We start from the raw sequence: 26,577 nt of genomic DNA, 5'->3' as shown, positions 1-26,577 counted from the left end.
TAAAAATATACTTAAATATTTATGTCTATTATATTTAGCTTATTCTAGTCCGTAGAATGTGGATATCATTTTTACTTTAGAATAGGGGGTCAAATTGCCTTTATTAGCACTGTATTAATGACAATATCCTTGAATATTAGCTTGTTCTAGCCAATAGACTTGAATATCCCTCAATAAGTGCCATAATTAATGTGAATAGACTTTCACTTTAAAATAAGGGGTCAATTTTCCTTTATTAACATAGTATTAATGACATTTAAACCTTGATTATTAGCTTGTTCTAGTCAATAGACTTGAATATCCCCCAATAGGTGCCATAATTAATGTGGATATCAATTTTACTTTAAAATAGGGGCTCAATTTTCCTTTATTAGCACTATATTAATGACATTTCAACCTTAATTATTTGTTTGTTCTTGTCAATAGACTTGAATATCCCTCAATAAGTGCCATACTTAATGTGGAAAACACTTTCACTTTAGAATAGGGTGTCAAATTGCCTTTATTAGCACCATATTAATGACATTCTAGCCTTAATACGCTACTAACTAGTTTTAGTCTATAAACTTGAATATAAAGTGTCATTATTAATGTGGACATAACTTTAGGACATGAGGTTAAACAGTGTTTAATACCCTATTTTAGCCATATATAACTGCAAAACAGCAGTAATCTAACCATTATTACTAGCTTGTTGTTCAGTAACTTACACAATGAATCAAAGAAAAAATATAGGGCTTATCAAATTGTAAATAATGGTTAAAATGCCTTTAATATATGTTTAGTTAATCATGAATTATGTGTTTGCTTATGTTTAACTGATGCATAATTGTGAACAAGTGAATCATGATTAACTTAAATGGCTCCTTAAGCTCCTTAATGATTATTAAGGTGCATAAAGTTAACCCTTAATGACTAGTAATTTTGTTTTTAACTAATGCTTGTCAACAATTAATTAATGTTAAACTAATGCATTTTTGGACTCTTAAAATAAAGTGTTACCTGATCTTTTCTGTGTACTGTGATTGTCTAGATTAGGTTATTAGATTATGACATTTAATATGGGAATTGCTTTTAGAGGACTTTGAGTGATATCCAGACCGAAAACCCTCCACGAAGCCCCAGGAGCCCTCGCGCCACCTCTCCTGTAGCCTGGTGAAGAAACCACCCACCATGAGGCAAACACACTCGTACTGTACAAACAAACATACAAGCTCACTTGCATACACTCCTACAACTGTCAAGTCCAATTTAGTGATACTGTAGTCAGGTATTTAAGGAGACATGTACAATGACAGTTTAATGGAACAAGGGCAGTGAATGGTGCATAAATGGTTTTAAACTATCAGTGAGTCATTTATATGGTTGGGCTGTGTGATTGTTATTTGCACTCAAAAACCAGAAGGATCTGCTTCTTATAAACAGAATTTGGGGTAAAATAATATCTTCAAATTTTGTGCAGGGGATTTTGTAAATATATTAAATACAGTTAAATAAATTATTTAATGTAAAATGGATTTCACTAGGACTGTGAGTATCAGATCTTGACTGACTTGATATAGTATATTTATAATGTTGTTTAGGAGAAAAGTGCTTTAACAATGTGTCTTAACTCTGCTTAAATGCTTAAAACAACTTTGGTTGGAGTTGTTAGTTGCTCATGTAAATGGTATTTTTGCTGAACTAATGTCTTAACAGATAAAAGCCGATTCCTCATACGCAGAATGTTTTAAGTGCAATATATTATGAAATATTTAAAGAGTGTAAAGATATTATTGTATAAGAGATGCAGATAGGACTTATATTGCTTTGGAGAAAAGATAGATTATGATTTTGCTATATGCATTTGCTATTTTGAAATTTTAACTTTTATTTAAAAATGGACTTTCGTGCTGCTTAATTCCTTATTACCATAGTTAATCACACAATTATGGTATCGTTCTGTGATCATACTGAATGTTTAAAAATTATATGGGACTTTCCGTATGATTTGTTTTGAACTATCTGAATGTAATCATTTGAAAATATGAGACATATGATTGATGATTAAGTGTTGATGGGTGTAAAAATATTTATGACAAATATTGTGTGAATTCATTTGATTTGTATAATGGTTTAAATTTGTCCATCAATATTTTTTTACTTTACATTTTACTTTAAAAACATGTGTCTTAACATTACATAATTTATTACATCATTTATATTAATTTGAGTCACAATTTCAAATGTCAGTATTGTAAAGGCTCTGATGTTGTCTGTTTTACATAACTGTTGATTTTAATATGGTTTACAATGTTAAAAGACATTTTTATTTTCTCAAGATGGATGGGAAGGCTGAAAGAGAGTTTAGATTTGAATGTTTTGAACTTAAAGTGCCATAGGAAGCTATTTAAAGGCTGGTTGTGATTAATGCAAAAAAAGCTATTTTATATAAATATATATATATATATATATATATATATATATATATATATATATATATATATATATATATATATATATATATATATATGAACACTTACAGGACATTACATACACACTATATATATATATATATATATATATATATATATAAACACTTACAGGACAGTACAGCACTTTTACAACAGTTCATTCGTTTGAGAAATTTCTTTTGTAATATATCATGTTTAATAAATGTTGGCACCTCTACTGAGTAACTTTGTGAGTGAAGTTGCAACATTGCTCTGTTGTCATTACTGTTTTGGTAATAAAACACCCTTACATTTTAACTAATGTGTAGTCTTACATGAAGGCAAGTGGAATTTGATCCCTTTGATCGAAGAAGGGTTTTCTAGAAACACTGGATTTGATCACAGGAGACCCTACAGTTCTGTTTAAATGGCCTATTCACTAGGATAAAGTCTTCTATGTTTTTCTGACACGTTGCTCAGGTGAGTCTTTAAATATTATATTCGTTCTCTTTGTTCATGTAGTGGATGTCCATGTCCATGTCATGTATGAATGACTGAAAAAGTTCAGTTTTGTTCCATTCACCAGACAGAGAACACAGTTTTGTTAATATTAATATATTTGTTTATTTTACTTTTGGTGGGTGTGAATGATATTTAACAGTTCAGGCTTTTAAACCACTTGTTCAGGCTTATAAACAATGCTCAGGTCTTGTTTAGGCTGACGCTATTAGCATGTTTCCTCTTCTATTTAGACAATGGATGACTAAACCACATATATATATATATATATATATATATATATATATATATATATATATATATATACAAACATATATATGTACTGTATATGTATGTATATATAACTTGCTGGCTACTTTATTAAGTACACTGTATTTATCTGCTTGCTAATGAAAATATTTCAGCCAAACACATGGTAACGATGTAGTTAAAACAATATAAAACAAATAGCAGCAAAAGAGGGAGAAAGTGACTTTTACTGATTTTAAACATGCCATGATCATTTGTCCCAGACAGGCTGGTCTGAGTATTTCTGAAATGTGTTCGTGATTTTCACGAACAACCTTTAGGGTTTACGGGGTATGCCTCAAGAAAGTCTGAAAACCCTGATAAACTGGTTCATATTTGTTTTAATAGCATTACTCCTAAACATCGCAGGATTGGACACCTCAGGTTTACAAAAATGTCTAGTTTTCTGTGCAAAAATGCCTCTGATGTCAGAGCAGAATAACCAAATTTTAAAGATCAGTAATTCAAATAACTACTTATTACAAAAGAGGTCTGCAACAGAGCAACTCTAAATGCACAACACATCAAACCTTGAAGCAAATGAGCTACAGCAGCAGAAGAAATGCACAGCAGTGAAACTTCTGTCAGATAAGAACATACAATTTCTGCTTTACTAGCTTTAGCCTTCCTTTACTGCTTTACTAACATTTTTCAATTTTTAAAGAGATATTTAGAAGGTAGGGTCAGAATGTTGTATGGACGCATGGATCTTGCCTTGTATCAATAATTTAGGCTGTTGGTGTAATAGTGTGTGGAAGCAAAGTATTTTCTCTGTACATTTTAGATTATTTAGTGCATCGTTTAAATGCCAGAGCTTACCTTTCAGCAAGATAATGCACAATGTCACTAAGCTCATCTATATTCTTGAACATGACAGTGAGTTCACTAAACTCTTGATTCAGCAGTTACTAGATATCACTCCAATAGAGTACATTTGAGTTGTACTGAAAAGGGAGATGAAACAAGTATAAGTGAAATTTCATGTCTTACCTTGACTGGATAATGGACATAAGGAAAAAATGCAGAAAATATACACAGTGCTCAGCATGATTGAGTACACCCCATTTTGAAGATGAATATTTGTATTCATTTCTCAGATAATATATGCAATGTACAGTTGCCATTAGAATTATTAGACCCCCTTTGATGTTTTTGATTTTTTTTATATTTCCCAAATGATGTTTAACAGAGCAAGGAAATTTTCACAGTATATCTGATAATATTTTTTCTTCTGGAGAAAGTCTTATTTGTTTCATTTCAACTAGAATAAAAGCAGTTTTAAATAAATGTAAAAAAAACATTTTAAGGTCAAAATCATGCCACTTCAATGTTTTTTTCCGATAGTCTACAGAACAAACCATCATTATACAATAACTTGCCTAATTACCCTAACCTGCCTAGTTAACCTAATTAACCTAGTTACGCCTTTAATTGTCACTTTAAGCTGTATTGAAGTGTTTTGATAAATATCTAGTTAAATATTATTTACAGTCACCATGGCAAAGATCAAATAAATCAGTTATTAGAAATTAAGAGTTATTAAAACTATTATGTTTAGAAATGTGTTGAAAAAGTCTTCTCCCTGTTAAACAGAAATTAGGGGAAAATCAACAAGGGGGCTAATAATTCAGGGGGGGCTAATCTGATTTCAACTGTATTTTTGTGCATTTGAACAAAACTGATTTATTAAACAGATATATTTATTAAAATAATACTTTAGTCACCAAACATATTTAGAAATTGAAAGATAATACAATTAAATGAATGCAAAATATTGGAAAAAAAATAGCAAACTTTAAAGTTTAAACAAAATTTAATTTTTATTTTTTTTTCCTTTTTTTAAATTTTGTATTTAAGATTTTTCTCTTACATATAAATTTGGATGTACAAGTTTTCGGACCATTATCATAACTTATTTTGTTAGATTAGCTCCAGATTTAGCTTTAGAACTGACTAATCTAATTTTTATGCACATATGTAATATTGTATAGCTGTCTTTAGAAAATATTAATTGAAATGAGAGATTTGTGAGGGAGTACTCATACATTTCCCAGAGATGGGTTGTGGCTGGAAGGGAATCCGCTGCATAAAAACATGCTGGATAAGTTGGCGGTTCATTCCGCTGTGGCGACCCTGGATTATTAATGGGACTAAGCCGACAAAATGAATGAATGTGTACTCATACAGTATGCTGAGCACTGTATGTATATAGTCTGCAATATACTGGAGTTCAATTTAAAACAGCTTAAATTGCTCTTCAGATGTGAATCTTTCCATTAAAAGTAAAAATCCTTATTCAGTATCATGAACAACTGGAACATTTGAGGAGTTTCACTTGTCAAAGTGGAAAACTTTTAATAGGTTACTAATGGTGTGATATTCTGTGAGTTTGGGGCTGATGATGCACATACCTTTACACACTTTGACGCAAAAAAAACTTTACTCTTTAACAAGACCTGAAAACGTGTCATTCATACTGCTATAGGCAAGTTTGCATATAATAAAAAATTTTTATCAGCAGTAAAACTATCATTTGTATGGCTTTATCAATTATCTTTTTGATCCTTTCTCGAGAGTTTTCGGATTTAAATGCTTGACATTCTTTCATTTTAACTTTATACCTGGGATCTGATTACACAATACTTGTAAAAGCATGAAACATGAAAATAGCGTTCAGATAATGTACTTTATAATCAGCTAAGATATAAAGTCATGTCTTGATATAATTACACAGTGTTCATGTCAGAGTCTGTGTATGAGACAATCATAAACCCTGTGCTGTTTTAAAGAGACACGCGCCTGAGAAACTCCCTGGCCTCATGGCTGCCACTGAGGCTCCCGATGCGTCTCCTACTCCCACCAGTGATGGCACAGCACAACAGACCACCCTCGCCACCACAGATATAGTGGTGCTTGTCATCTACTTCCTCTTGGTACTGGCTGTGGGCTTGTGGGTACGTTTCCTGAAATCACAATCATGACCATGTAATTATACAGTGACCCCTTTAGGCTTTATATTCTTGTTCTTTTTGCAATGCTCAATAAAAAAACATTGCTGTGTAAATATTTTACTTATCACATTTATGACTTAACATCTTGTATATGGCATATTTATAACCTTTGCTCACCCAACAGTCCATGTGGAAGACCAAGAGGAGCACAGTGGATGGATATTTTCTAGCTGGCAAAAACATGACTTGGTGGCCAGTAAGTGAGTTCATCTCAGTCAAATAAACCATGTCCATATTACAAGTGATGATTCACACTAAAATAAGAACAAATAATAGATGAGTTGTACAGTTATTTTTGTTAACATTAGTTAGTTAATGCATTAGTTAACCCAAACTGTAGTGTACATTTTAAAACACGTATTAATCTTTGTTGATGTTACTTAATAAAAATACAATTGTTCATTGGTTATTCATGTTAGTTTACAGAGCCTTGGCTAAATATTCATATTTATAGCTTAAAACAGAAATTAACATTTATACTGTAGGATCTTTTCACAAATTCTGTTCATTTATGTTAATGCAGTGAACTCATGTTCACAAATGAAATCTTAATGTGAAGTTTGACCATTTTACTGTTTATTGTTTGTGTTTTTATTATTTTTCCAAAATGTCCATCTAGTTTTGATTACTTTATTTGCTTGTTTTACTTTTTTTTTATTTTAAACAATACTAAAAAAAAGTTTACTTGGTAACTGAATGAAATAACAGTTGCAATCTGAATTATTAACCCCCCTGAATTATTAGCTCCCTTGTTTATTTTTTCCCCTCAATTTCTATTTAAGGGAGAGAAGATCTTTTCAGCACATTTCTAAACATAATACTTTTAATGACTAATTTCTGATAACTGAATTATTTTATTATTTCCATGATGACAGTAAATAATATTTTACTAAATCTTTTTCAAGACAATTAATGTGATATTTAAAGGCTTAACTAGGTTAATTAGGTCAACTACACAGGATAGGGTAATTAGACAAGTTATTGTATGACGATGGCATGTTCTCGAAACAAAATATAGCTTAAAGGGGCAAATAATTTTGACCTTAAAACTTTTTTTTTAAAAATTTATAACTGCTTTTGTTGTAGCGGAAATACAACAAATAAAACTTTCTCTAGAAGAAAAAATATTATCAGAAATACTGTGAAAATTTCCTTGCTCTGTTAAACATCATTTGTAAAATATTTAAAACAAATTAAAAAATAAAGTAAAGGGGGGCTAATAATTCTGACTTCAACTGTAAATTGTATATCACATTTCAGTTAACATTTATTTTACTCCAAGCAATGTTTTTGTTTGTTTGCTTCCTTGTTTTAGTCTTATTGTTTTGGCTTTTTAAAATCTTGGAATTAATGCAATTTCTGTCTCACACCTTCTCCATCTGTCATGTTATGCAGGTGGGTGCGTCTCTGTTTGCCAGTAATGTGGGCAGTGGTCACTTCATTGGTCTTGCTGGCTCTGGGGCAGCAGCTGGTATCGGTGCCGTCGCTTACGAATGGAATGTGAGCACACAGTATCTACAATTTAAGAAACAGAGAATGTATTGATCTGAAGAATTTAATACTTTATATGTGACCCTTGTCCACCAAACCAGCCATAATTATACATTTTGTGAATTGAGATTGTATTTTACCTATAAGAGTAGCACAACTGCCTCACAGCAAGAATGTCGCTGGTTCGAGCCTCGGGTGGGTCAGTTGGCATTTCTGTGTGGAGTTTGTATGTTCTCGCCATGTTGGTGTGGGTTTCCTCTGGGTGCTCCGGTTTCCCCCACAGTCCAAAGACATGTGGTATAGGTGAATTGGGTAAGCGTAGAGTGTGAATGGGTATGTGTGGATGTTTAAGCGGAAGTGACAAACTATATCTCCTAAATGTAAATTGTGCCACTGTTTTGAGGCATACTAGATTATAAATATCCGTAAGACTAACTTACTGATATACTAACTAATAAAAATTTAATTTCACAGGCCCTTAAAAGGTTTTCCAAATTAAGCTCAAAGCAGTGGTTATTACCAATCAAATATTAGATTTTATATATTTATAGTTGGACATTTACAAAATGACTTCATGAAACATGATATTAATTCTAATGATTTTTGATAATAAAAATGGCTGATTTTGCCTTTTGACCAATATACCCATGCATTGTCTGGTTTGTGGTCCAGGGTCTCATATACAGTAGATTCAGGAAAAATGTGAATAATTATGGAATAAGTGACCTCTACAGGCTCTTGTGTTGTATATAGTTAGTATCTCAGAGATTAACTTCACATGTTTTTGTGCAGGGCATGCTGATGGTGCTTGTCATGGGTTGGCTGTTTTTACCCATCTATATTGCATCAAGGGTGAGACAGCAGCAACACGTTTCATATAGCATTACATGCACAATTTTAAAATGTTTTGTATGGATGCATCAAAATACACTAAAAACAGTACCAGCTTTTACTGATATGCACATAACTGTTATGTAGATATAGTTAACTCAAACATGACCATTCATTTACTTATAAGCTGTTCGTTTGGATGCCCGTCACTGAATAAAAAAAAATAAAAAAAATCAGGATTCTGAGCTATAAAGTCGCAATTGCGAGTTGTAAAGCCTATGTTTATAATGTCCATGTGTAATACATGTGTCTGCAGCTACAAGTACACCACATATGCAATATGAAACAAATAATAGCCGCAACACGAGGTAAATCATGTCATTTTTACTCATATAATAGATAAATAATATAGAAATTTTAATTTTAGACTTTTGATGGAATCACACAACTTACAGCTAATAGTTACAGGCGCTCTGTTTTATGATTTATAATTGCTATTTTGACCAAATAGTGTAAATGGCATAACTAAAAAAGATCCAAATCCATACGAATAAATAGACAGCCTAGTTCAACAAGCCTATATACTTCCTTTTTGAAAGCGTGATAAACAATAAAACCTTGGATATAGGCTTTATGTTGTGATTATGAGCTAATGTGCATGCGTCCTTAACAGACACGCCATTTATGGCCAGTCGACATAACACAAAACTCAGAATATAACTCAGTATTCTGACTAAATACCTCAAAAGTCTGACTTTATAACTTAAAATTCCGACTTAATTCCTCAAAATATGACTTTACAACTTAAAATTCAGACTTTATAACTCACAGCTCTGACTTTATAACTCAGAATAATGACTTTATAACTTTTAATTCTGACTTTAACACTCAGAATATTGACTTAATACCTTAACATTCTGGCTTTATAACTAAAAATTCTGACTTTATAACTCACAATTCTGACTTCATAACTCGGAATTCTGACTTTATAACTCACAACTCTGACTTTATAACTTAGAATTCTTACTTAATAACTCAGAAGTCTGACATTATAACTCGGAATTGCGACTTTATAACTCAGATTTCTTAATAACTCAGAAATATGACTTTATAACTCAAAATTTTAACTTTAAAACTCAAAATTCTGACTTCATAACTCAGAATTATGACTTTATAACTCACAATTTTGACTTTACAACTCAGAATTCTTACTTAACTCAAAATTATGATTTATAACTCAAAATTCTGACTACATAACTCTGACTTTATAACTCACAGTTCTGAGTTCATAACTCGCGGCTCTGACTTTATAACTCACAATTCTGACTTTATAACTCAAGATTTTGACATTATACCTCAAAATTTTAACTTTATAACTAAAAATTCTGACTTCATAACTCAGAATTATGACCGTATAACTCGCAATTTTGACTTTATAACTTGCAATTTTGACTTTATAACTCAGAATTCTTAATTAATAACTCAGAATTATGACTTTATAACTCAGAATACTGACTTTTTAACTAGCAATTCTGACTATTACTCACAATTCTGACTTAATACCTCAAAACTATGACTATAACTCGCAGCTCTGACTTTATTACTTAAAATTCTGACTATAACTCAGAATTATGACTTAATAACTCAAAATTCTAACTTTATCGTTTTTTTATTTTGCTAAATAATTTATTTTATATTAGTGGTGAGAACGGGCTTCCATATTTTGGTGACTGTTTTCTGCAGTAAAACATCAAATAATATTTTTATCTAAAACTGTGGTCTTTTTTCAGCACTTTTATTTCAGTTATATTATTGAATATGTATATTATTGGTTTTACTGATTAATCTGACATTCTTGTTTACTCTTTACCTTTTATTTCCTATATTCTTCAACTTGCACTTTGAATCACTAAGAACAACTGAGGAAGAAAAAAGTCTTTAAAAATAATAACTCTCCCTTTTAAAGTGACTTTTTAATGGTCTTGCAGGTCACAACAATGCCTGAGTATTTAAAGAAACGTTTTGGGGGCAAAAGGATACAGTTATTTCTTTGTGTTTTATATCTATTTATCTACATCTTCACCAAAATATCAGTAAGTATGCAAACTTACATTTAATCATGTATTTACCTGGTCTTGCTGGTTCGGTGATTGAGTATTTCTCTGTCTTCAGGTAGACATGTACGCAGGAGCTGTGTTCATCCAGCAGGCTCTGCAGTGGAATATTTACCTCGCTGTGGTTTTGCTTCTGGGCATTACTGCTCTGTACACTATCGCAGGTCAGACATTTTTTTATTTGTGTCATGACTCATTTGCATTAAATACGATTAGCGTCCACAAACCAGCAACCGCTGCGTCCGTCAACCGTCGCTTTTTAAATTTTCGCGCTCTTTAAAGCAGGGCGGATTCTGATTGGCTGTCAGTTTACATCGGCGCTCGAGTTGTTTCTTTCATTGTAGTTTTATGCAACATAGATTAAAATAATAAAGACGAAATACTTAACAATTTTATGCTTATTTCAAATATAAAGATCCAAAAGCACAAACAATTAAGCATGTAATTAGCCTTATAAACAGTATATTCACAAACACATTTAGATATGTAATACTATTAGAAAACACTATAATTGTTTGTTAATTGTTTCTTGTTAAAATGTCTAAACATTCCTTAATCAACCAACGTTTTCTTAATGAGTAAAAAAATAGTTTTATTTTCAGAAATAATTACTCAAAATTAATATTTTCCCCTTAAAAACAATAATATGCTATGGGTTAAGTAAAATAATCTTATTTTCAGTTTGAATTTAAAAAATCAAAAAAGTTTTTTTTAGTTTTAATTAATTTATTGACCTGCATATTGGTGCATCTTTACGTTTGTTTTATTGAGGATCTGATAACAGACTTTTTCTACTTTAACATACCCTTTCATTTATTTTTGAATTCACAATACTGGTATGAAATAGACATTGGTACATAAGTTCTCAATGTCATATCATTTTTACTGAAGATTATGTGACTTTGGCTGTTAAATATGACACTGGTTCAACACAGTCACAGGTTATTGTAATCAATCTTGTTGTAAACAGACTTCTAATCCTTAAAGAACTGAAATCATATTATCTTTTAAACCTTTTCTTGATTCGCAGGTGGTCTGGCAGCAGTGATCTACACTGATGCGGTTCAGACCATCATCATGGTGATCGGAGCCCTGATCCTCATGGGCTTCAGTGAGTTCTTTTCCAATTCGACTACCATAGGGTCTGCAAGTTTTAGGTCCAACCAGCTCTAGCACACTTGAAGTACTTTCCAAAAGGGTTATATATATATATATATGTATGTATATATATATGTATGTATGTATGTATGTATGTGTATATATATATATATATATAAATATATATATATATATATATATATATATATATATATATATATATATATATATATATATATATATATATATATATATATATATCCCCTCCTAAGGGCACTTCTAAGTGAAAACAATAGAGGGCGCCATTTTGAAGTGTTTTTCCAAAGCAAAGTGCTCAAAACTGGTCAGTTTAAAGGAAATTTTCAATGGTACAACCGATGGACATTTCAAGCCCATATGATCCTTTGTGTAGGGAAATGTTTAGTGTCGCACACATTGTTTCAATTGGAATGGATACCTATGCCCTAATCCCTTCAGAGATGCACTCCAGAGGGTAAACACTTAGAAGTGATTAGTGTAAAAGGATGAGCCCTTCCAAATGGAGTTAGTAATTCGCTGTTTCAGCTGGGGTTCATATAGGTTAGAGCAAAAATCTGCTGGAAAATGGACCTCCAGTAGGTTTGAGCGCTGCTGTTTAATGTAATAATAATATTAGGCCCCAATTGAGATTTATTTAATTTTTTTATATCACTGTGCAGGTTTTGCAGAAGTTGGGGGATTTGAAGCTGTCCTGGACAAGTATCCTCAAGCTATTCCCTCCATCCGAGTGCCCAACACCACCTGTGGAATCCCTCGTGACGATGCTTTTCATATTTTCCGTCACCCTGTGACCTCTGACCTGCCCTGGCCTGGAGTAATCCTAGGCATGTCCATACCATCCATGTGGTACTGGTGTTCTGACCAGGTGAAGTCTCAATGGTTTTGCTTGTATTTAATTATGGCTTGAACATATTCTTTCTTTCTTTTTTTCTTTCTTTCTTTCTTTTTCCTTCTATCTTTTTATCTATACCTGATGAATCTAAGTCCCATCCACCCATCTACCCACCCACCAATCCATCCATCATCCATCCACCCACCAATGCATCCATCCATCTATCCATCCATCCGTCCGTCCGTCCGTCCGTCCGTTTGTCTGTCTGTCTATCTATCTATCTATCTATCTATCTATCTATCTATCTATCTATCTATCTATCTATCTATCTATCTATCTATCTATCTATCTATCTATCTATCTATCTATCTATCTATCTATCTATCTATCTATCCCTGATGATATTATATATATATATATATATATATATATATATATATATATATATATATCCATCCATCCATTAAGGGGAATCCCTTATTATGGTGGGAACATCCCTTATTTTCATATCCCAATGTTGACAGGTATGGCTCTATTATGTTCTTGCACCTAATAGTCACTTGTAGTGTATGTCAAATTGTAAAACATATATAAATCAAATACACAATATTACATGCAAATATTTTTTTAGTTTCTTTTTGACTGAGTCCCTTTATTAATACGGGTCGCCACAGCGGAATGAACTGCCAACTTATCCAGCACGTTTTTACACAGCGGATGCTCTTCCAGCCACAACCCATCTCTGGAAAACAACCATACACACTCAAAAACACACATTCACGGACAATTTAGCTTACCCAATTCACCTGTACCACATGTCTTTGGACTGTGGGGGAACCTGGAGCACCCGGATGAAACCCACGTGAATGCAGGGAAAACATGCAAACTTCTCATAGAAACCCCAACTGACCCAGCCGAGGCTCGAGCAAGCGACTTTCTTACTGTGAAGCGACAGCACTACCTACTGCGCCACTGTGTCGCCCCTGCAAATATTATAATAATTATATAAAAATGCCTCTTAAGTGAGCTGATTAACCACCATAGCTTCTAAGTATCATTTATTTTGTTGTCATATCTGTGTGTAGGTGATAGTGCAGCGTTCACTAGCAGCTAAGAATATTCTGCATGCTAAAGGGGGATCTCTGCTGGCCGCTTACATCAAAGTTTTGCCCTTCTTCATGATGGTGATCCCAGGCATGATCAGCAGAATACTTTACCCAGGTGCACCACTGAAAATAAGGAAAGAAAAAATAAAAACACCCTGGCCTTTAGTGACTTTCCATATGTAAACATACAATTTGTCATGTTTTGTATGTCAATTGCAGACGAGGTGGGCTGTGGAGACCCGGAGGTGTGTAAAGAAGTTTGTGGGAATTCGGTGGGCTGCTCGGACATCGCTTATGCTAAGCTGGTCATGGAGCTCCTTCCTGCAGGTATCTAATATTTTCCTAAATCAAGAAACATTTTCTAGACAAGTAAGAAATATTGTCTTGTTTTCAGAAATAATGTCAAAAATTAAGTGAGTTTTTTCTGCAAAACAAGTAAAAATAATCTTTCAATATGCTAAGCAAAAAAAAGTGTTTCAAATCGAAAACAAGATTATTTTGCTTACCTCATTTGGCAGATTATTTTGCCTGCTTTAAGGAAAAACTCACCTAATTTTGACATTATTTCTGAAAATAAGACATTATTAACTTGCTTGCTTAGAAAATGTGTATTGATTTAGTAATTTTGAGATAATTGCACTAAACAAGAAAGTAAAATAAGAATGTGTCGCTGTGTTTTTCTTTAGATTTCATAAATGGACGAGTAATTTTCTTCCTGTGTGTTTGTGCAGGTCTGAGGGGTTTAATGATGGCGGTGATGTTGGCTGCGCTCATGTCCTCTTTGACCTCTATATTCAACAGCTCCAGCACTATTTTCACCATGGACCTGTGGAGGAACATCCGTCACACTGCCTCTGAGTGGGAGCTCATGATTGTGGGAAGGTGAGACATTAGCAAGCATTTAAACTAGGAACACTCCATGTTTTTCTTCTGAGAATAAGCTCTATAGAGGTATCAGTTGAGTTTTAACAATTTTGAATCTATTCGGGGATTGGGAGCAATTATATTATGTAGATTCTAACTGGTGGTGCAAGTGTAGGGCTTAGTGCTTGGGACTAATTTCAGATGCTGTGTAACTTTTGTGTCTGCTGCAGCCATGGAACAGCAGCAGAGTTCCTTTATTATTACGCTGGAATGCAAGTTTCTAGTCATATTGACCTAGAAAATAGCAACTTTCATTTTCTGTCAGTCTTAGTACATGATGTAACTACAGAAGAGTCAAGATTTAAATAAGAAATGTATCTTTGGTGTCAGTTTTGAGTGAGATGCTTATGGTCTAATCTGGTTCTAATGATAAAAGCTAAGCTAAAAGTGCTCCCAGTAGACCCAGAGATTGGCTGAATGGGTTCAAAAAAAGTAAAATAATTGTTTAAATATAGGAGACTTGTAAAAATTAGCATATTCTCAAAAATAGAGTGTTCAAATAAACCTACTCCGTGTTGAACAAAATTAGTTGGAAATCAAAGTTAGCTTGATGCCTAAACAGTCTACACATCAAGGGCTGTAAATAAAAATCAGGTTGATGTCAAACCAATGTTGGGTTTGGATGATATCCTGATTTATATTTTAACCAAAACCCAAAACCTAAAGTCAGCCCAATGTTGGAGAGAGACAAAAAGACAGTGTTGGTTACTTCAGCTGCTGTGTAACTGCACCTGCTGCAAGAGGGGTCTGGATGCAGACCTGGTGCAGTGCACTCTGAGTTGCATCCAATGCTTTTTAATGCGCTCACCTAACTCCACCCCTAGCCTTACGCATTACAGTGACGTCACTCACTCCATTGAGTGCATTGTGTCTGACATTGCATCGCTGAGTGAGCTTAGCTTGTATCATAAAGGCTGCATCCAGATACTATTGACTGCTGCAGCTATGGTACGTCAGGAATGTTTCTTGATTATTACACTGGAAGAATAGTTTCCAGTGAGTTTCTAGTCATATTGACCTAGAAAATAGCAACTTTTCCTTTTCTGTCAGTCCTTAGTACATGATGTTACTACAAAAGAGTCAAGATTTAAATAAGAAATTTATCCCTGGTGTCAATTTCGAGTGAGATGGTAATGATCTAATCTAATTCAATGATCTATGCTAAGCTAAGCTAAATATCCTCCTGCCAGAACCAGAGATTGGCTGAATGGGTTCAAAAATAGTAAAACTCAACTGCTTAACTCTAGGGGACTTGTAAAAATGATCATATTCTCAATAATAAAGTAGATTGTTCATATAAAAAGTACTATGGTTGAACAAAATTAGATGGAAATCAAAATTAGCTTGATGCCTAAACAGTTTACACAACATGGGCTGTAAATAAAAATCAGGATGATGTTAAGCTAATGTTAGAATTTGATGATATCCTGATTTATATTTTAACCAAAACCCAAAATTGGCCTACAGTATGTTAGAGGCTGACATAAAGACATTGGTTATTGAACAGCCTCAAACATTGACAGAAAACGATCAACATCATATAGTGTGTCACTGGCGGCCCCTGCTGGTTGTCAGTAAACTGAGCTGCAGTGTGTGTACGTGTTTTTGTGACATATTAGGACACAAATCGGTATAATGACATAGGCATGGCGGCACAGAAAGTAGTGACATATGATTTAGATAGATGGGTGGATGGATCGACTAAGATTCATCAGGGATAGATAGAAAGAAAGAAGGAAAAAAGAAAGAAAGAAAGAAAGAAAGAACATGTTCAAGCCAACATAATTAAATACAAGCAAAACCATTGAGACTTCACCTGGACATAACATTGCTGATGTCCTCATTTCTCAAAAAGCTTATAAGTCAAACAGAATGAGTTTTATTCCAGAAAATAAAACTGTACATAGTTTCCTGCAAGGGTTGGGTTTAGGGGTAGGGTGAGGTTAGGGCAATAGAAAATACAGTTTGTACAATATAAAAACAATGGAAACACTTGTAATGTCCCCACAATTGACAAAAACAAACATGTGTGTCAGGGTGTTTGTACTGGTGTTAGTGGTGGTGTCGGTGCTGTGGATTCCTCTGGTTCAGGCCAGTCAGGGCGGGCAGCTCTTCATCTACATCCAGTCCATCAGTATGTACCTGCAGCCCCCCATAACGGTCATCTTTGTGGCTGGATGCTTCTGGAAACGGACCAATGAGAAGGTACAAAACAAAATGTGCTCAAACATTAGTTACGGTCTTTTATATCAGATGTACAATTCCATGTATAATTTTGACCTCATATACGGTCATAATTGTCACTCTTTTGTTGTCATTATCTGTGTGACGGGTTGACAAAATTTGGGCGGTTTTAAAACAAAACTTTTATATGCAACTTTTAAAACAAAACAGAACTGTGTGTGCTCCTACTCCATTCAGTTACAGTAGTAGTGACCAGTGCATAGCGCAAACCGCGTGGGCTCACCCGCAAGAAGAGATGAAGGAAAATCTGACTCCCCCTCGCGACACATCTTGCAGCACCTGCTGTTAAACCATAGTATGCTTCATCATGACACTTTAATCTATCCTTTTTTTTTTTCAAAATTGACAGCAAGAGCAAACATAGAAGCGTTGTCTTATTGATAAACAGCACCTAATTATGTTCAAAAGAACTTAAAACGCCAAATAGGACGAATTTACCCCATTTAGAAAGTAAAACATACTCTAACTCGTACTCTAAGTGCAGTGTGTTGGTGAGAGGGGGCAGTGTTTCGATGAGACCTGGTTATGTTGTGGTTCTGTGACTGCTGGTGTTATGACAGTTAAAGTAACTAGGTTAATTTCAATTGAAATAAATGAAAATTATTGCATGGGTTTCCTCCTGGTGCTCCGGTTTCACCTCACAAGTTCACAGACATGTGGTACAGGTGATTTGGGTAAGCTAAATTGTCTATAGTGTATTTGTGAATGAGTGTGTATGGATGTTTCCCAGTAATGGGTTGCAGTTGGAAGGGCATCCGCTGCATAAAACATATCTGCTGTGGCGTCCCCAGATTAATAAAAGGACTAAGCCGAAAAGAAAATGAATGATTGAATCAATAAATTAAAATAAAATATTAATCTAATATTAATCTAATCTAATAATATGAATTTATGTTAATGTTTTATGACAATTTGTTTTTGTTTTAATTTACTTTTCTTTTACTTTTAATAATTGACTTTGTGTCTGATAATTTTGAAATTCTATCATTTTTCAAGTTCTTGAAACTTTTGCAATACTGACTTTCAGAGATGGGTGTAATGCGTTCCACAGTTCGTGTGCTACTGTACTAACTTTAATTTTAAATGACATTTTTAGAGAACGCATTACATTGAATTAGAGCATTTCCAGTGTTATGGATGTGAAATTTGCAGTAAAAACTCAAGACATACATTCACAGTGAATCTTTATGTTAACATTATATTGAAACACCTGTTTATAACAACTCACCACAGAGGTGTGGGATCAGAAAATATCAATCTGTAAAAATGTTTATACTTTAAAAGAGAAAAATAAACCTGCGTTATGGATGTCACCAAAATAGTTTTCGAGTTTACAATTTAAAACATACCCTGTAGAAATTCTGTGAATTAAACTGCACAACCCAAAACAAATAATGCTAATCAAGAGGATGAGAGTCGGCTCACTATAGAACACAAATTGTTCATTTATTTTATTTGACATTTTTGCATTTAAGCCTTTAAATGTCACTTCAAGCTGTATAGAAGTGTCTTGAAAAATATCTAGTCAAATATTTATTGGCATCATGGCAAAGATAAAATAAATCAGTTATTAGAAATGAGTTATTAAAACTATTGTGTTTAGAAATGTGTTGAAAAAACAGAAATTGGGGGGAAAAAACAGGTGGGCTAATAATTCGGACTTTAACTGTATATTACATAGACAAGCTGATATTTTGAATGGTGGAAACTGGTAACCATTGACTTTCACAGTATTTATTTTCCCTACTATGGAAGTTAATGGTTTTTGGTTTATAACATTCTTCAAAAAGCTTTCTTTCTAGAACCACTTGAGGCTAAGCAGTTTGTGTTTGGACAAAAATTGGTTGAGTAAATACATAATATGTTGACAACTGTTGACTTGTCATAGTAATTTCATCCACCATTAATGATTTAACAGTTATATATAGATGATGCTCCATTTATAGACCATTTCAATGCGGTCATGTCATTGGCCCATGAACATTTCCTGCTTGTTATCAAACTATTTTATAACTGTAACAAGAGGCAATTCAGTCATAACTTAAATTTATGATAACTGTTTTAACATTATTTATCAAAATGTGGCTCTGTTTGGATTCTTGGAAGCTATAGAAATAAAAAATGTAAAACAGAAAATAAGTTGGGACCATTGCTTTTGTTTACATCCCTCAAAATGGTCTATATAACCACTCTCAGCTGTCTTTTGCCTGTTGTGTTGGTATAGGGGGCATTTTGGGGTCTAATGGTGGGAATGGCAGTTGGTTGTACGCGGATGATACTGGATTTCATCTATCCCACACCGCAGTGCTACGAGAGCGACACCAGGCCTGACATCATCAAATACGTTCACTTCCTCTACTTCTCCATCATTCTTACTATCCTCACGCTTGTCGTGGTGGTGTGTGTCAGTCTGGCCACGGAAAAACCCAAACCAGAACAGGTCAGAAAGACTTACCAAACATTTATTACGTTGAACATAAAAGAAGATGCTTTTAAGAATGTTGGAAACCATTGACGTCCATTGTATTGATTTTCACACTAATGGTTAACATTTTCTGGGATTCTTCAAAATATTTTCTCTGTTTTGCAGATCAGTCGGTTGACATGGTACACGCGCTTTGATGCGGTAATAGAAAGTGAAGAGGTCGTGTCTTCAGAGCTCTATACCATCGACAACGACATAAAAGTCAGAGAAAATGAAGCACTTCCTGCCAAAGAAGGTACTTTGTCCAGTTCAACTATATTTCTGCATTAATTTACTGTTTATAAAAAAAAGTGTGTGTCTGTGTGTGTGAGAGAGAGAGAGAGAGAGAGAAATATAATGGTTGGCCAAGATTTATCCTGATCTTTTCTCAATTTTAAAGGGATAGTTCACCCTTAAAAAAAAAAGTCTTAATTTACTCATCTTTCAGTTTGTTCTTCTGCTTTTTTTTTCTGTTGAACACAAAAACGGACATTTTAAAGAAACCTAAATTTAAGCAACAAGTGCTCAGGGGTAGCTTAAACAATGTATTGGTGCTCTTTGGGAAAAGCCCCAGTCAGATCACACCATTTTTATTGTCATTTATGAAAGTCCCTATGTCAGATTATGTGATTTTTGTCTTGATAAAAACAACTTGTCAAGGGTAACAAGTGTACCAGACTACACGTTCCTTAACGATCAGTCATCTCGTGACGTTTACCATGAGCGTAATTTCCCAAAGCATTCACAAGTGTTGCTATACAATATTTCTTGTCTTAATATCATTTGTTTTTAACCACTGATGCTTGCTGACAACTAATAACTACATTATTTAAGGGCATTCCTTACAACATGGATAGGTTCAAACTTATGATTTCTTTTTAATATTAAGATATTTTCTTTGAAATCTAAATGAATATTTTCCAGCCATGGGTTTCTTATTTAACAGTCCCTCGCCTGAACTTGCTGCAAGTGAGACTGAGCAAATGAAAGCACACAAGCGGCAGCAAGGAAAAATCAAATGCTCAAAGATGTAATCTTTAAAACAATGACATATTGAAAAATATATATCTGAGGTTTGTGATACAACAATCACAGAGAAGCATTCATTAAATCCTTATTTTCTTCAGAGCAAAACAAATTATCCACCTGTATAATTGAGTAATGGACAAGCACAAACAAAATATATAATCTGTATATTTCTCTTGAAATAATTACCTTTTTTAAACAAATTTCGTTTGCTATAATTTTTATCCTAATTTTAATGTATCATTTGTTGATCAGTTATCTACAAGAATAACAAATAACATTTGAGGTGAAGCACTTCAAAACAAGTCGGCTATATGCTTCAGCGCCAAAACACGAATTGCCCTGAGATTGTGGTGGTTTGTTAAATAAAATAAAAATCTAGCATAGATCAAACTAAATAATAAATATTCAGTTTCAGAGAAGCCGATATTAAACTGTTTTCACTATTAATGGCCAATCTGAATAAGCAGGAAATGCTTTTATAATGTATTCGCAGCACTAAACATGTTCCAGATAATCTCGGAAGAACAAACCCTGTTGGAAGGCTGAGAGAACTCAGAAACTCATTGTGAGAATGAAGATGTCTGCATATTTGTGCCAGTCTGTCAGATAAAATTGCTTAAAACAATATTTTTAAAAAGGTAGTTTAAAGTTTGCAAAACCAATGATTGATCTTATCAACCCGTGACCCACCCATAATTAAATATGCAGCCTATTTTTTGATTACCTGACTTGCGCATTAACGGCAGCACCCACTGAAATATCTCAGAAATGATGTGCTCCTGTTGCACTGGGTCCACCCACATGACAAAACTCTTTGTGAAGAACGAGAAAAAAATTAAACATGCTAGACCGAGGTGTCCAAAGTCAGTCCTGGAGGGCCGGTGTCCTGCTGACTTTAGCTCCAACTTTCTTTAACACATCTTCCTAGAAGTTTCCAGTATACCTAGTAAGAGCCTGATTAGCTTGTTCAGGTGTGTTTGATTAAGGTTGGAGCTAAACTGTCCAGGACACCGGCCCTCCAGGACCGAGTGTGGACACCCCTGCAATAGACTTTCTGCGATGAGGTCGTGAAGCGTCGCAGATAAGGTATTGGTTTTTGTAAACTATGCCACATTACACAAGAAGAAACTATTGAATCTTTTGTCACGATGCACATTCCCAACGACTCCCTACGTCAAGGAAATCATGCCGACATAGTGACAAATTCGTGTGATCTGACGGGGGCTTAAGGGATTCATCAGGATAAACCACAAAAGTCAGTCCAAGGCTGATTTTTTCCACATTCGAGTGCCTTGGACTGATTTTTGCTGTATTTATTTTGAATAATGTTGGAAACCGGTAACCATTGACATCCATAGTAGGGAAAAACAAATATCATGGAAGTCAATAGTTACCAGTTTCAATCATTCTTTAAAATATCTACTTTCTGGAATCACTTGAGGGTACGTAAATGGTGAATACATAAATATTTGGGTGAACCATTCCTTTAAGCCTATTTTACGTTAAAAATAATTAAGTTATCCAGCATAGGGAGACAAAGCTTGATATGTCAGTGATTTTAAATAATGGGAAATAAAGTAAAAAATGTGGGACTTTCAAAGTTTGTTAAACTTAATTTACACCGAGCCATATAACAGTAGAAGAGACACTTTTTCTAATATGTTCAGATTTTCATCATCCTCGTTATTATGACAATCAATTCTGTAGCAATTTCAGTTAACTTCAACAGAATCAATACAATTTCAACGTATTCTCTTACAATGTTTAACATGATAAAAACTTTCTACCTCAATTTGCATAATACCAAAAACACAATATGCACATTGTCCCTCAAGAACATTCATACTCGGAGTTGTCAGACCTACAATAGCTGATTGTCAGTGAGTTTGCATGTAATCCTGAGTGCGTTTTTGTTCACCAGATTCCAGCGGTTCGGTGTCCAGCAATGCAGGCTCGTCTAAACTGAAGTCTGCTCTCTTCTGGCTGTGTGGAATGGAGAAGCAGACAGAAAAGTCCTCTTCATCTCCTGCTCCTCCAGACGCTGCCATGTGTTCCCTGGAGGAAGAGCCCTGTATGAAACACGTGGTCAATGCAAACCTCATCATCTGTGTGTCAGTGGCCGTCTTTCTCATCGCCTACTGGGCATAGAGACACTCCTCCTTCATAATTTATTTGTACTGCAAAAGTCAGCTTTATGGAGTTTGATGATTACTAAATTCTGCGTAAACTGGTAAAGTCTAGATCAGTGGTTCTCAAACGTTTTTCATCAAGTACCACCTCGGAAAATAATTGTCTCTCCAAGTACCCCCATAATGATGAGAAAGAATAATTCCTAATATTAAAAATATTTATTATTGTCAGCCACCTTAAACATAATAAATAGTCTGAACATTAACACTGTACTGTGCTATTTTATTAAAAAATAAAATAAAAAGTCAACATAATGTGCTTTTAAAAGTTAATTAAAAATGGCTACTGTTCTTAAAGTAAAAAGAAAGTTGCTCAAGTCTTTGTTCTGTGTCCTGCAACATTTGAATCACATCTAGATGAATTAGCCTAAATCTGAGGTAACACATTAATTAAAAGCCACGCTGCTTTACAAAAACTTTATATATTGAAAACACGCATTGTTTTACACAACTACAAACACAAATTTAACACATTTGTGATAATTATTTAGATGGGAAATTATTTACCAAGTTTGCAGTAACTGAAATGCCAACACAACAGCACTGGTCTGCAAAAAGTGCTTCTCTAGCATATATCTGCTTCACAAGCGTCGCAGCCTCGCACCTCTTTCTTTGGCTGGCCGAAGCGGGTTTATTTATTAGCATCTGATGACGTGATGAACTAAATTAAGCATTCCTATGCACACCGATGTAATCGTACGCTTCAGGGTACAGCCGGTGCTGATCACATCAGTGTAATTGTTTGAGTCAAGGGATTTAAAGTGTGTTAATTTGTTCCTTACATTATCCAGTATCCCTTTGCGTACCACTAAAATGAAGCCAGCATATCACTATTATATTGACATGCATATCGCACTTCCGGCTGGCTGCGTATTTGATTTAGACCAGTGGTTCTCAAACTGTGGTACAGGTGCACATTTGCATATATGTCAGTTTGAGAACCACTGGTCTAGATCAAATACGCAGCCAGCCGGAAGTGCGATACGCATGTCAATATAGCATTTTTTATGACACTGTATAACAATCATTCATGTTTTCACAGTACTGTGACGGTAGGGGTAGGCGTTAAAAAGTTAGTTGGATAATTTATTAGCATAACTAATACTAGGCTGGTCAAGCTTGTTTTAGCTAGTCATTTCCCAGCCTAACCAGCTAAGACCAGGCTAGAAATAGCTGGAAACCAGCCTGGAAGTGGCCAAAACCCTTCTAAAACCAGCCTGGTCAACCAGCTAAAACCAGCCAACCAGCCTCTGCTGGTTTAAGCATTTTTTCAGTAGGATGGGGAGACTTTTATAAAATACAATTAATGGAAAATGTAATAAATGATATAAACTATTCTTGTTAACTTCCAGCCGCAACCATATCCGATCTAGCAACAACTGTGTGACCTGAAGGCTGCAACTGGGTTGTTGCTAGATCGGATATGGTTGCGGCTGGAAATTCACAATAATTATTTATTTATTAAATTTCTCGTTAATTGTATTTTATTAACATCTACCCACACCCCAACCCTAAACCCAACCATCACAGTAATGTAAATCAGTAGTTGTACCGAGTATTATTTATACTATCTAATAAATTATTCAATAAATTGTATTCTCTAACAACCCCACACCAACCCTTAACTCAACCATCACATTACTGTAAAAATCCGAATTATTGTTATACAGTGTCATTTAAAAAAAAAAAAAATTGCAGCTATATTGTGCATATCGCACTTCCGGCCGGCTGCGACTGTTTTTTGTTTTCGTATTGTGATGCAGTTCCTAGAGAAACGAAATATTAAATGAAGAAAGTGGGCTCGGCTTGTTTTTTTTTTTTTCAACTGCGAGCTGTTTGGATGTAGTAAAGTAGGCATGTCATTCGGATCAGGAAAATGATTCGTGAGAGTTATTATAAACTAACAGACATCGCCTCCTAGCCATTTCTGTTTGTTGTCAAAACTGACAGTTGGAGGGGCGTGGTTAAGTATGTGTACGTCCACTGGAAGTTGCAGTCTTTTAATTCAGTATGTTGATTTACTTCCAACTGAAACAGAGTATTAATCAGGGGCCGGGCCTTTCTTTCTGCACATCCTTAAGGCCCAATCCCAGTTCTACCCCTTTGCCCTTCCCCTTCCCCCTCATTTTGCACGTTCACGTGAAGGAGTAGGGGTGTCCCAATTATTAATTTGATCTATTTTAATAACTTGTTTTCAAGTTACATTATTATTTCATGAGCTACAAGTTGAAATAAAATTGATATGCTAAATGTATTTTAGCTATTAAAAGGCCTACAATATATTTTCTGGTGTTTATTTTTGCAAAGAAAATAGCAGTAAATTACATATTTTTTTTAAAGATTATCATTCAGCCTACCTGCATCATATGAAAGAGGTTGATCCACGGCAAATCCACATCATGCACTATATAACTATTTCATTTATAATTGTAAACTTGACTTCACGTGTACAACTATAGTGGTACGCAGGCTTCCTTCTAGTGGTACGTGGAGGAATAGCTGAATAGTTAAAATAAAATAAAAAATTAACACAGCTTTAACCCTTTAACACCGATGGGATCAGTAAACTGATTTTAATAGGCTAAATCTTTTTTTTTCTTCTAATGTTTGCTATGTATTTTATCATTTAAAGCTAATTTCCTCCCCGTATTTGTAACAGTTGTTGGGGGGTATCCTGTATTTTTATATCCCAGTGTTGACAGGTATAGTTTAATCACTAACTTTTCTGACACACATAGACTACTCTAACATGCAGTAAGCAGATCTAACTTCTAATTTAAATATGTAAATCCAATTCATATATTTAAAATACAAGTCAATGTTTAGGTTTAAAGATACACAAATAAGTCATATGCATGCAACATATATTTCTACATTTATCAAAAAGAGTTTATATGAATATGACGACATAGAGCCTATATTTATGAGGTTCAAGGAACATTTGCAGGTTTTAATGAAAAGGCTACTTTATGATAATACTTCACATTTATGTACAGCAGTTTTCTTTTGACTTTTTAAGAACAGTGCCATTTAAATTAACCTTTAAAAGCACATTTCAAATTAAACGTTGACGTTTTAATTATTTTTACCTGTAAACACAGTGTTAATGTTCAAACTATTTATAATGTTTAAAGTGGCTGACAATAATAAATATTTATAATAACAAGAAATAATCTGCCTTGTTTTTGAACTGTGCAGAGCTGTAGCTGCTTAAATATGCCTAATACGCTACTGTATTTCAATACAGGTCATTATGGTGGTACTTGGAGACAATTTTTTCTGAGGTGGTACTTGGTGAATAAAGTTTGAGAACCACTGACCTAAGATGCTGTCTTTTCTCAACTGTAAGTGTGCTTGGTCGATTTCAAAATGAAAGCAAACATTCAAAAATCTTTTGTCAATTTTATAGTTGTTAATAATGAATAATAAATTATAATATTATTTATAGTGTAGACTACTGTGGGACTGTACAGTGTCTAACTACACATTTTTATTAGGCTAATCTAATATTAATCCCTAAAAACTAATGTAAAAATATCTGGCAGCTGTGTGCATCTCTGTTAAAATTAATTTAACGGTAATTTTGTTTCACGATTTTTCCTTTAGAGGTCAAGACAGTTGTATTTAAAGAATGAGTTAACCAAAACATGTAATAAATTAGGCTGCTCACCTTTATGTCATCCACTTGTCCAGTTTTCTCCCATTTTGAGTTTAGAGTGCGTCTTCGCATGCATACAGGCACACCCTGTCCTGGCACGAGGTTGCTTTAATTTCACAATTTTCATAATTTAATTGCTTTCTAATATGATAAAATATCTAAATGTGTGTTCTGAATGTTGGAACGACGGGAGGATTAGCAATTAATGACGAATTTTCACTTTTAAATAAACTAATCCTGGTCCCCCTTTATATTGTGTCACTTATACCAGTGAACTTACATGGTGACTAGATGTGTAAGTAGTATGT

The 26,577-nt window shown here is 34.0% G+C and overlaps 2 protein-coding genes and 1 long non-coding RNA gene across 8 annotated transcripts in view; 2 read left to right on the top strand and 1 right to left on the bottom strand.

Annotated features, from left to right (window-relative positions):
* The window catches only part of grid2ipa (glutamate receptor, ionotropic, delta 2 (Grid2) interacting protein, a), a 34,691-nt gene extending 32,259 nt beyond the window's left edge, over nucleotides 1–2,432 (top strand). For both annotated transcript variants that reach the window (XM_087244156.1, XM_087244158.1), the window contains one exon: nucleotides 1,079–2,432. In XM_087244156.1, coding sequence (XP_087100282.1) covers nucleotides 1,079–1,159 — 81 coding nt within the window. In that variant the 3' untranslated portion in view covers nucleotides 1,160–2,432. The remainder of the gene's footprint in view (nucleotides 1–1,078) is intronic.
* Nucleotides 2,433–2,669: 237 nt separating this feature from the next.
* Nucleotides 2,670–26,291, top strand: slc5a11 (solute carrier family 5 member 11). Of its 5 annotated transcripts, none has more exons than XM_087242619.1 (17): nucleotides 2,670–2,912; nucleotides 6,029–6,193; nucleotides 6,375–6,446; nucleotides 7,646–7,750; nucleotides 8,534–8,593; nucleotides 10,561–10,665; nucleotides 10,745–10,850; nucleotides 11,717–11,797; nucleotides 12,483–12,688; nucleotides 13,741–13,876; nucleotides 13,981–14,088; nucleotides 14,493–14,643; nucleotides 16,722–16,890; nucleotides 19,154–19,369; nucleotides 19,520–19,649; nucleotides 22,344–22,667; nucleotides 25,896–26,291. In XM_087242619.1, the coding sequence occupies exons 2-16, from the start codon at nucleotides 6,059–6,061 to the stop codon at nucleotides 22,568–22,570; spliced, it is 2,007 nt and encodes a 668-aa protein (XP_087098745.1). In that variant the 5' UTR covers nucleotides 2,670–2,912; nucleotides 6,029–6,058; the 3' UTR covers nucleotides 22,571–22,667; nucleotides 25,896–26,291. The 5 variants fall into 5 exon arrangements, with proteins under 5 accessions (XP_087098745.1, XP_087098744.1, XP_087098743.1 ...); XM_087242618.1 differs by having other exon boundaries at nucleotides 22,344–23,168; nucleotides 23,565–26,291; XM_087242617.1 differs by having other exon boundaries at nucleotides 22,344–23,456; nucleotides 23,545–25,930.
* LOC141381171 (uncharacterized) lies at nucleotides 5,560–7,759 on the bottom strand. The gene is made up of 3 exons (XR_015480606.1): nucleotides 7,621–7,759; nucleotides 6,368–6,504; nucleotides 5,560–6,202 (listed from the first exon to the last, which is right to left on the bottom strand). It is a non-coding gene; the product is annotated as an uncharacterized LOC141381171 (long non-coding RNA).
* Nucleotides 26,292–26,577: the final 286 nt, after the last annotated feature.

This window comes from Danio rerio, chromosome 3, assembly GCF_052040795.2.
Source record: "Danio rerio strain M-AB ecotype USA chromosome 3, GRCz13ab, whole genome shotgun sequence".
Lineage (NCBI taxonomy): Eukaryota > Metazoa > Chordata > Actinopteri > Cypriniformes > Danionidae > Danio > Danio rerio.
Note: the sequence above shows the minus strand (reverse complement) of the source record. Positions and strands in the feature narration are given on the sequence as shown.